This window comes from Chrysoperla carnea, chromosome 1 (assembly GCF_905475395.1).
Source record: "Chrysoperla carnea chromosome 1, inChrCarn1.1, whole genome shotgun sequence".
In the NCBI taxonomy this organism is placed as follows: Eukaryota; Metazoa; Arthropoda; class Insecta; order Neuroptera; family Chrysopidae; genus Chrysoperla; species Chrysoperla carnea.
In genome coordinates this window covers 103,081,853-103,094,300 of record NC_058337.1, presented here as the reverse complement: position 1 = coordinate 103,094,300, position 12,448 = coordinate 103,081,853, and the positions used below count along the sequence as shown (strand labels likewise).

Genomic DNA, 12,448 nt, shown 5'->3' with positions numbered 1-12,448 from the left:
CACCATAATTCTTTCTAGTGAGCATAAGGAAATTTTCAAATGAGCATAAAGAGCCTAGGATACAAGACCATGACCGATGTCACTAGTCACTACATAAACTAAAGCCGATCGTCTACTGCTCACCATTTGAACGTAGCCTAAATTGAAAACTAATTTCAAAAAACAAGCTACATATTAGCAAACTAAATATAAATAAAATAAATTTAAAACTGTTTTTTAATCACATGCATCCCAATTTATATTTATCCTATTATTCCTTAGTATTTTTGTTTTTACACACATGCATAAATAAGTAAATAATTGAATTAATGAAGTACAGTTATTAAAGAAAATAAAAAATAAAATTAAAAGCTATTAAAAATAAATAAAATAAAATAAAAATAATACACTTTTCTTTCTCTATTTTAAATAAAAATAAATTGATGTGTATGGTTACCTGTAAAATTAGCACCCGACGGGGGTGGTGTGTCGAGGCCGCTGCGCAGATCAGGAATCGGTGTAACCACTGTTGGTGGTAGATTACGTTTATGTGCAACACCTTGGCTATTCCGTCCTGATGTTGCTACATAGCCCCAATACACATTAACCCCATTTATTATTAAATATATTATTATTTAAGAATTATCTTTCTTTACTAACTTTTTTTATGATAATCTCAATTAATTTATGATTTATTTCTCTATATTTCAATAAAACATTAAATTAATTCAAAAATAAAAACTTACAAAAAACACTAGGTACATTATTTTGAATATAAATTAAAGAAATAAACACAAAATCATCAAGAAATATTAAATAAATATTTTTAATTATCTCCCCAATTTCTAAATACATCCCGGCTGATATGGTTTCCGTCTTTTTGGGTCATCGAAAACTTCCAAAATAAGAGAAAATTTTTAAATCATTCATTAAAATTTGTCCATATTTTTTATCAAAAAAATAGATTATTCGTCATTGAATTAATTTGTCAAATTTCTTAAAACGTCATTATTTTGCTATAGTAACGCAATGCACTAGATAGAGGAATTCTTAAAAAATATTCTAAAATTTTTAAGGCTGTGTCACATAAATTGACACCATATTACAAGATACAATGAGTTAATTCCTGTCAACATGATTGTTACAACAATGGTTACAGGAAAGCTAAATGAATAAATAACCTGTCATATTGCAATATTTTGTGGTGTCGTCTGGTCCTTAGAATTAAAGGAATCTAAAGTTTAAATGCCATTGTGACCATAGTTAAAACGGTTCACAAAGGCATTCTAAACTATACGCAGATGTCACCACTGCTTGACAAATTCACATTCGCCAATCTTCGATAAAAAACTTCGTGCAAGCGACATTCACACAAAAATGATTACACATAAAATAGAACACATAAATATTACAAAAGTGATCCCATTTGTTTCATTAAATAAATAAAATACGAGCACGCAAATTAATCAAAAACTACGATTTTATAGATTTTACCATCCTGATCCTGAAAATACTCACTTACAGCTGTGTACATACAGTCCCAAGTCCATAGCTCAAAATTATTTGCATTTGGATCATCAATGATCTTTGAAATTTTTCAATATGAGCAAATTTTTCGCGACTTATTTTTATAAGATTAGGGCTCACTCTAACATGATAAACACTGTTTATCGTAATTGAAAAAGCGTAATATCTCTGTTCACAAACTGTTTTGATTTTCAGGATCGGTAATAAAAAATAAGGCCTTCAGTAATTTTCGCATATTTTTTTAGAATAACTCTATACAGTGCTCATGGACGTTATTCTAAAAGACGTAATAAAATTTTCAAATGTATTTGCACTTACAGTAAAAGTGCAGAGCAAATCTATATAACATAAATCTACCAACTTATTTTAAGGTTTGTTTGGATTTTTTAAGGTATATTGCGAACTATAGTCCCGCCATCTGTCAGTGAATTAAACAAGTTATCAAAAATTTTAGTCGGTAATGTATAGATAAAAAGAAATGTTTATGTATGGATAGAAACATTTATATGAATGTGTGGGTAAAAATAAATATGTATATGTTTGTGTAAATACTTTTTTGAGTATTTCTCTCAACTAAAATATAAAAATTCCTAAATTGAAAAACTGATACAATTTATTTCTAATGCAATATACCTTAAACCTAACTTTTTTTTTATTTCCCATCACCAATAATAATTATCAATATTAAAAAAAAATAAATTTTTAAAAAGCGCAAAAATATAGAATATAGAGAATATAAAGAGAATGAAAGAGATTCACCATTATTTAGTGGTCATTCATTATTATATAATATAATTATAATCACCTTTACCAAATAAGTACATTGATATTATAATATCACAATCCAAGTATGATTCAAATTGAATTTTAAAATTTAATTTAGATACCGTTTGCGTTTTTGGTTAATAGATTTGAGATGCAATAATGCTTTCAAGTGAGGGAATGCAATTGAATCATTTATTTCAAAAACAAACCTGTAATGTTTCTAAAAAACCAAATGGATTTTTTTTAATGTCAGTAATTTTAAACAACCTCTAGAAATATTATAGAATTCGATTTAAAAAAAATTATCTTGTCATAAATTGAAAGTACACAAAACTATCCAAAATGACACATGGATTGTTTCTGAAATAATATTTACGCAAATTGTGACTTAAATAGGCTTTTTGATTAGCGTGTACAAGTTGTAAATTAGCGTCAAGATTATAAAAGTGTGCATGGAAGGAACCAAGTACCTTATATTCAAATCGTTACGATGTATCTATAGAATTTATTTTCGGGAAAAATTTCTATTAAAAAGGTAACTACTAAATTTAACTGAAACTGGAGAGAAAGCCCAAAGCTTTGAAATAGTTACCGGTTGAGTTTTATAATTTAACTGGAGACATCTCTCCATGATAATGATGATAGTTTTAAAATTCAATTAGGATCATTATTTAAATTTTTATATTTACAATAATTTAAAAAAATAAATAAAAATTATGATAAATAATATATTTACCAATAGATGAACGATCCATTCCAGGATATCGAACACATTGAATTGGATGTATTTCTAATATATTGAATAAATCAGCAAGGAATACTAGTAAATTATATTTCATACAACTAAAAAATCAACAATAAATTCATTATTAAAATTATTTACTTAAATCTTTGAATACAGAGTGTCCTTGAATTGAATTATAAAAAATTTAGTTACATATTCTGCAAATAAAACTGAGATTTTCTACAAAACATACATTAACCCATTGAAAAATGAATAGAAGCAAGTAAATTCGCAGGAAATCAGTGTAGGAAATCATAAGTTTGTAATCTTCAAGTTAGTTTAACTCTTGGATAACTCATGATCTAAATAGGTATTGATATACATAGGAACTTAATATAGGAGAGTAAGAATGTTCGTACTCTTGACCGATTAAATCGTTTGAGGATTGAATCCTTTGTAGGAACTATTAGTTATTACTCCTACATGAATATGTCTCAACTTACTGACTGTCTACCTGAAATCATACTGTGAGTCGGTCTCGTCCAGTATAGATTGCCAACAGAATTATACCAGAGTAAATCAGTAGACAAGCGGATCCTTAGAGAGTTGTAGGTTAGTTGATTTCATTGTATTACTCCTCACAAGGATCTGATCTTCAAATGAAGAAGATTCATCATGACAAGAAAAAAATTATTCAGCATTTTTCACTGGAAAATTTATTGTAAAAATAAGTACATTTTATAGTATTTTTTTCTATAAAATTCTGGTAAATTATATTATGCTGTTCCGTTATTTTTACGATGCAAGCTTATTCTTTTTATTTGTTTATTTATTTTTTTTTTTTTACACTTCATTATTCAAAATTTTTTTCTAAAAAGTTATATATAATAATTTTTAGAAAATTAATAAGTTAAGAACGAGTAGAATTTTTTCTTAACTCTTCCTGTTTAACTCCCGAGTTAAACTACAGTGACAATTCGTTCGGCGGTCAAATTCAAGAAGCGATACAGTAGTGACATCTTTCAATTACATCATTCGAGGCTTCAATCGTTCAAGGGTAGGATAGTTTCCGATCCTGAGTTATTGTGCCCGATTCAAATACGTTAGAATTATACTCCGATTCAATTTTTGCTAGAGCAATGTATGTTCCCATCGTCAATGAAACTATATTTATAGATAACCGAAATACTCGCTTGAAAAAATTAAATTAAGAAACATTTAATCTTCAGATCCCTACCCTTGGTTTGTAAGAAAAATCTTAATTTTATATGTAAAATAAGAAATGAAATTTTTTAATTCAATCTTAGTGACATCCTGTTTTTTTAATCAATACAACAACACAATTGTCAAGTATGCAAATTATCAGGACCAAAATCTAGCTTAATTTTCTTCATTAAATATGAACGTAGTAGAATTTCAAATAAGAAGGAATTATTATTAAAGGTTCGGATAGTATGGCAGCGGTAATAATTCCAATTCATTTGGCGAATGCTCCTTATTGAGATGGAATGGTATTTCTATGATGAATTAAATAGAAGTACTTTAAAATTAGGAACTCAATCGTATTCCCTCCCTGTTCAGTATATAATAAAATAAATTTTTCGTTCCTAATATTTTGCATACTCGTATTCTTTAAAAAAAGTCAACTTACCTTTTTAAATAAGCAATATCTTCAGGTAACATATGAAATACAGAACATGGTGGTAAATGTTTAGAACAAAATTGGTAAACTAATATTAAATTTGATAAGGATTCCGATATAGATTGTGTATTGTATTTAATTTGATGTATTGATACTTCATCCGGACAATAATACGATATTAACGAAGCTAACACAATACCATTTGATAATTCTTTTAAATCTTGTATGTTTGATGGTATTTTAGGAATCTTATTTTTACCATTTTCCTATTAAAACAATAAATAAAACATGAAAATTGACTTTTTCTTGTAAAAAAAAAACAACAAAAAGAAACTCTTTGGATAAAATATGCGTTCTTATGAGAATACCATGGTATAATAAATTTCTTTGAATCGAAAGCAAAATATAACAACAGAAAAGCGTTAAATGAAATTTTTTTCGGTCAAATCGTTTAAAATAACGATTTATTTACACTTCGTAAATCGTACAATAGGAAATTTCATCACCATTTTGCCGCAAAATAGGAAAAATTCCTGCGAACATTAGTTCGGTGTAATTTTTAAGATCATGCTACAAAAAGATATATACTTTTGTTACAGAGATTACATATAACTACAATTTTTTTGATTTCTCATACGAAGAATATTTTTGGAGCCTCCAACAAAGTGGTGGGAAATAATTAATCGCTTTTCAAATGTGCAACAACAGTTTATGTGTACTCCATTGATCCTTTTTATTTTTTGCACTTGTGTACCAATAAGAATTTAAGAATGCATATTTTTCCCAAAAGTTATTTTTTTTTGCTACCTCTTTTAATTTACTTACCGAGCTCTGTTGATCACTCGAATCATCATCATGCGTTAATAAGATCCGTTGTTGTAACGCAGCACATATACAATTTAACCATATCAACAACGCTTGATCGGCTTCATGTAGCGCTGATGTCGATTGAATTCGTGATAATTGTCCAATACGTTCAATTGAATTATAAATTTGATCATAGGATGCTACTTCTTTCATATATAATATCATAATGGATTCGATAACAGTTATGTGTGCTTGTATACGTAATGGATTCGTTTGAATTAATATTGTTTCAGTGATTTCGATATTTTTGGTATTGTTGAAGACACCTTTACGTGCTAATGTTTGTAATATTGTTGTATGATTTAAATTATTGTAATTTGGATCTGAATAAATGTTACCTAATGCTAAACAATATAATTCACAATTCGCTAAACCACCAATTATTTGTGGTTTTAAATGTTCTTGATTCTAAAACAAATAAAATCAAAATTATGTATTGATATTAAATTATAAAATCTTAAGTATATTGAGAAGAGGCGAATTAATGCCATCTACTGGTTAAATATTGAATTACTTTTCCAGCATCTTATACTTTCGGATTTATTGTAATTCGATTAGTTTTGTAGTCTTGTCGTAACTTAGACATTCTACGAAGACTAATACATTATTTAGCTTTAAATTTGTGCGCAAATTATTTATTACTTACTTCATGATCTTTATAAAATGGTTCACGCAAATTTTCTGGTATTTTGTTATTAAATGCTTTCGATAACAACCATTTTACTGATGCTCGATATTTTGACTGTAACAAAAAAAAAAATGCATTAGCATTTATTGTCAAGAAATTATTATATTAAAAAAAATATTTTTACAATTTTGGGTATCTTAGCGGGACGTAGTGGGATATATTGGAGAATAAAATTAAATAGACGGAACTTCTAAGGGACGACTTTTATTTTATAATTAGAAAGGATTCTTATAGGGCATTATGTAATATTTTCTGAATCTTTTTTTTTTTTAAATTTCCTGTATAATTTTAACAAAAATAATGATTTTTTTTGTTCTACTGAGGTAAGAGACGAGATGGGGGCGATTACAAGATATAAGGTGAGATATACTATGGTTCGCTTTTTAATGAGCGATTATTTCGGCACTCGGTGTAAGAAATTCAATATTAAATTGTAAAGTGATAGAAATTCAATATGAAATTTCCTGCAAACGAAATGAGTCAATATACGCATTATTAATGTTGTTATTACTATGAATTACAGATGTTACAGATGTTATTATAATCTTCCAGACACAATTTACGCTTTAAAAGACGCAATCAAAGTGACAGAGTGAAATAAAGCCTTACAGAGAATCCATTATAAATTTACTGAAAATTGGTTGTTCCAATGGGCTACTGCATATTCAGCCGAGGTAATTATTTTAATGAAATACTTATTTTCCCATTCTTAATCAGAAAGTTTACTCTTGAAAATAAAATACTTGCGAAATACTCTTGAAAATAAAATTATTGCGAAATATTTGTTGAATTTGTATTAAATATTCATTTTAAAAACAGACTAAAAGATGCCTCACCCTATACATATATTTTTATTATTTTCATTTTCAATAAATAACTTCTCTTTGTTTCAAACAATTTTTGTACATATCTTACTTATTTTATCTATCGTAGGTGTTTGTAAACACCTCTTAAACGTGCACAAGTTGCAAGGTATAAAACTTTGGTAGTACCTAGTAATAAAGATTGTTGATTTTAAATGGAATACAAATATTATTATGTAATTAAATATTAGATTATCTATTTTATAACATACAATTATATTATTTAACTGGTATTTATTATTCATTAATAAACACACCACGTTCTTATCACCTTTATATTTACAAAATAATTTTTTATCTTTTCACAAATTATAACAAATTCCCGTAAATACTAGAACTGGTAATCGGTTATTTGTGGTCTTGTGTCTTACTTGAAGAAAGGCCAAAAAAACTAGATGCAAACATAGGCGTATCCAGCTTTTGGTCCATGGTGGAGCCTATCAAAATCTTTTATTCTAGATAAAATCTAATCTTTTATCCTTTTATTTTTAGGCATAATACATACTTAATGTATGAGTAGTTCCGGTCCAGGGTGGTGCAACTGCCCACCTCTGTCCCCTTTATATATGGTATTCTTGTCAAGCAAGATTTTCATAAATTATTTTTTGTCGTAAAATTTACAAAAATTGTCCTTTGATTCCTTGTAAATTCGTTGGGGTGGGGGGTTTGTTGCATACACTGTGTAATAGCAATAATAGAGTACATTGAATAAGGATAGAGAAGGATGGTATCATTAGACTGTAAACTGTAAACAGACTCTTTTTATATACTTTGACTCCATGTAAACGGTGTACAGTGTACACCAAAGTGTTATACGATGGAGGGGAGGGTCGCGTATATAGGCACGAATGCTATCTGGTATTTATGTCCTGTACATACAACTGTATTTAAAACAGAATCAGTACATATTATTACGATATTATCACACAGAGCAGAGTAGATTAGTGGAAGCGTGCTGGGTCCATAACCCAGAGGTTCGTAAATCGAAACTACGCTCTGGAACAGAATTTTTTTAAACAAAATTATGGAGTTGAAGAGCTAGAGGGGTTGAAACTCGTATACTCTTTTTTAACATTTCCAGTAATGGGAGCCTCCCCTCTATCTTACTCTATACTCTTTGGTGTACCCATTATTGTACAAAAAGAAAATACAAATAGTTGGTACAAAATCATGTGGTACAAAATTACGAAAGAGGCTAAATTTTCTACTGCCATGTGCATAGGTATTAGTAAGGAGCATGGTAGGTGGAGGGGTTAGCTTAATCGATCGTGACAATGTTACCTTATACAATTTTTAATTAATTGTGCGTTTTATTTAAAAATATTTTTAATTTTCAATGTAATCCATATATAAAAACCATAAACTTATATGTCCATCTACACAATTATATTAATAAAGTAGTTTACGATTACCATGGAAACAGCCTGAGTAAAACTCATGCATGATGGCAATACTATCCTCACTGTTTTATTCAAAGTATAATATTGAATTATTTTTATACTGAATTTATGTTTGACGTTTTTGGTGGATATTCAACCAAAGTGGATATTTAATATTCAGCCAAAAATGTATGGTCTATAAATCAATCTTCGAAAAAACAATTATGTCTCTATGAATTGTTTATGTAACAATGATATGTGTCTAAATTTTAACATATGTCTATAATAGACTCAATATTTATAATAGAAAAGAGTATACAGGGCTCATTTTAAGATAATTTGTTACCCAAATCACATTTCGGTTGTAAGTTTGAAATTGTGTATGTTACAGTTTTGTCTGATCCAATAAAAAAATTATGTCTCCTGTCTTCGTAAAAAAATTATGAATTATGTTAGTCATAATAAGACGATTGACGATGAATTATGATTACTAATAGAGTTACTAAGGTAGGATTTACCATAAATAAATGTTTAATCAGACTATAAGGTGTTCAATAATTATCAAAAAAAGAAAATAATTAAAACAGTTTATCAATTTTTGTTTCGAGAAAATAACATTAGCAACATCCAATCAAGGTGAGACATGCGGAGCAAAAAATATATTGGTACCTCACGTATGTTAAGGACGTTCATGCGTGTACCTGTTTTGCTATGTGCGTTCATAGGGAAACAGTATGTAAATTTTAAAGAATTTTAAATTAATAGAAAATTTTTTTGAAATTCTATTAAAAGTTTAAATAATTATTAACTGGTAAAAGTTTCAAGTATGGTTATCGATATAATTTTTGAAAAATATCGATTTATATTTTTCATTTAGTCCCATGTTAAAACTTACTTTTAGTCATTTTTTAAACTTTAAAAAAATTTAAATTAATTCGATAACAGGTTATTTTTCCTGTCTTAAATCATAGAAAATCATTTAAATTATCGCATTATCATATTATTTTTTATTTCTCTACTAATATTGTTGACGCATGAACGTCCTTAAAGAACAAATGGATTATCATATATTGGGTGCCGGTACTAGCATTTTTTTAGTGGGCGTTTAATAAATAAATTAAGCGATCACCTCAACTGAACGCAACCATTTACTGCATAAAAATCAGTGAAAATAAACAATTGACTGAGTTAATTGTTGAAATACCCGGTATAGGAAATGTTGAATATCAGTGCTTGCATTATTTTTAATAAATTAGAAAAGTTTAAAAGACCAATACAATTTTGATTTTTAAGAATTTTTCGAAACTATTTTCTAGAAAACACTAGTTTAAGCTACCTGTAAATTTCAAACTCTCTATTTTTTATAGTTTTGGAGAAAATGGAACCAAAGTTTTGTGATAATTTTCGCCTTCACGGGTAAACAATGATGTTTATAAAAAAATATTTCAAACAAAAGTTGTTTATTTTTTTATAAGGAATATTTTTTAATCATTTTTTATGTCCTGAGCACGCTATGAAAATTTCAACTTGATATCTCTTGAGTATATCTAATCGGAAATAGACTAATTAGGTGATTTTATGAACACCAAAAATTTTATACCAAAATTTTGTTCGTAGCATCAATTTTTTTAAGCGTTACAAACTTGGGACTCAAATTATTAAATAAGCTACAAGACAAGGTGTGAAATAAAACGGAATCTTCTATCCGCAAAGGGATGAAATAGGTGTCGTTCACGTAGAGTAAAGGTTGACTCTACTATAAATACAAAAAAACATGCAAATTTAAGGTAGAGTCACAACTAAACACAGGTCGGTAGTAAGTTAATTATATTATATATACACAAATCCTAAATACATACTAAATATATAAATATATTTAATTAATTATTTATAACATACATAGACCAAAGACAGACAGACTCTTATTAGATTCATACCACATATGATTTGTATTCATTATTTTTTAATACCTTAAAAAAAATAACTTTCTCTAATTTTTTAATTTTAAGTTTAAAATAAATAATAATCATTCTTTTTATTTATATTATACATATATATATAATTATATTTGTTATTATATTATATATATTATTATTTGTAAAAATCAATAAATAAAATATAAATTAAAAATATACATATATGTACTTATAATATGTTAGATATGTTAAATACTTTCACTTGTAACTTTGTATTTAATACAAAGTGTATTGAACTTATAATTATATTTTATGGTGTGAGTATATAAATAAAGGAAAAATACATAAATAATTATTTTGAATTTTATTCAAGGTTAGATATTTTAACATATTTAATATAATTTATAGGATGTTTCATTCAAATGGGTCAAGGTAAAATTGAAGATAAGAGAATAATTATGATTGAACGGAATTCCTTATTCATTGTTAATGATTTAAGTTGTTTAAGAATAAGAAATACATGTTGAGCAGTCCGTCCGGTCAGCTATTAATTTACACAAATGATAATACATTTTATGGTATTCCACACTTGGTAACATTTTATTGACGACGCAACGCGTCTGTAAAAAAGGTGATTTCACACGTAACCTTATCCGAATCACAGACTTATGTCTATCACATATAAGAAAACGTAAAACGTGATCGAATTAGCGAGTTAAGGATTAGTTTTTCATCAAACTTTATAGAATGATAGTTTTTTATTTAATAAAAACATATCTCAAAGGAAAAATTTTCTCGTGTTTGGGTTTCCTGAAAATGAATGTGAAAATTATAGTTGCGCCCTTCTTACTCTTGCAAAACTTTATGGAATAATTTTGACAGCCAAAAATATTTTTTTTTTGTCATAAAGAAAAAAGTTTGCCACGTTTGGGAATTTTTATATCTTAGTTAAAAGTTATCCGATAATCTTTTTAAGATCTCAGCGCTGCGGTAGTAATAAAATGAATCTTTTATCAGGTCACCCAGCTGATTATTTCCATTGAATAAAATATCATAGAACGATTATAGAATGCGTCGATATATTTATTTGCTAGCTTGATACACGCCCGCTTCGCTGAGTTTAAAAGTAAAGACTGATAAAAACCACCGTGTTATAGCCTTTATCAATCCCTATCCCTATTTGGAGTGTTATGGAAAGGGAATAAGTAAGAGCCCTTTCCATAACACTCGAAATAGGGATAGAGATTGATTTGCACAGGTAAAATAAATGTACAGTTTTCAATTTTTTTTTAATAAATGTAAAATAGTCATAATTCATTGAGTACATCAGAACAGATGGCCATGAATTGCATTTTTACCATTTTTACAGAAATCTTTAATTTATGGTTCAAAATATAGTTCAGATGTTAGTCTGATGTATGACCTATACTAGCTTGATACTCGCCCGCTTTACTGGGCTTAAAAGTAAAAACCACCACTTTATAGCCTTCATCTCTCTTGATCCCACTTATCCCCCTTTCATAACACTCTAAGGGATTGTTTTACACAGCTAAAATATATGCAATTTTCAATTTTTTTAAGTGTAAAATAGTCATAGTTTATTGAGTATATTAGAAAAGATGGATATGAATTGTTTGACATTTACATTTGATATTTTAAATTTTTACAGAAATCTTTATGGTTCAAAACGATGATCATAGATGAATATTAAAAAAAAAAACACAAATTCAACTTCAAATTCAGACCAATTTCAATACATAAGATCCTCTTTCAATACATAGGATCTATCTATATGTTATATATATATATATATATATATATATATATATATATCCATGAAAAATATTAAAATTAAATTAAATTTGAAATTTTCATAAAATCTATTTTTATTTATGATTATATTTTCAGAAGCATAGTTCCTTCCTCACAAATACCTTACACAAAACTAATCAATCAATACATGTTTATATAAAGTAAAAAAAATGTCATTATATTCAAGGTTATATTATATATTTAACATAGATATATAATACAATATATAATATAAATAGTTATACGTATAATATGAAATCATCACAGTCATACTCTAATAAAAAGA

The 12,448-nt window shown here is 27.4% G+C and overlaps 1 protein-coding gene across 7 annotated transcripts in view; it reads right to left on the bottom strand.

Moving 5' to 3' along the window:
• The window catches only part of LOC123291047 (patronin), a 42,106-nt gene that overhangs the window by 22,220 nt on the left and 7,438 nt on the right, over nucleotides 1-12,448 (bottom strand). For 5 of the 7 annotated variants that reach the window (XM_044871482.1, XM_044871480.1, XM_044871477.1 and 2 more), the window contains exons 2-6: nucleotides 6,151-6,246; nucleotides 5,463-5,912; nucleotides 4,647-4,903; nucleotides 3,008-3,114; nucleotides 437-562 (exon numbers count right to left, since the gene is read on the bottom strand). In XM_044871482.1, coding sequence (XP_044727417.1) covers nucleotides 437-562; nucleotides 3,008-3,114; nucleotides 4,647-4,903; nucleotides 5,463-5,912; nucleotides 6,151-6,246 — 1,036 coding nt within the window. The remainder of the gene's footprint in view (nucleotides 1-436; nucleotides 563-3,007; nucleotides 3,115-4,646; nucleotides 4,904-5,462; nucleotides 5,913-6,150; nucleotides 6,247-12,448) is intronic. The other 2 variants (XM_044871479.1, XM_044871483.1) reach the window with 1 other exon arrangement.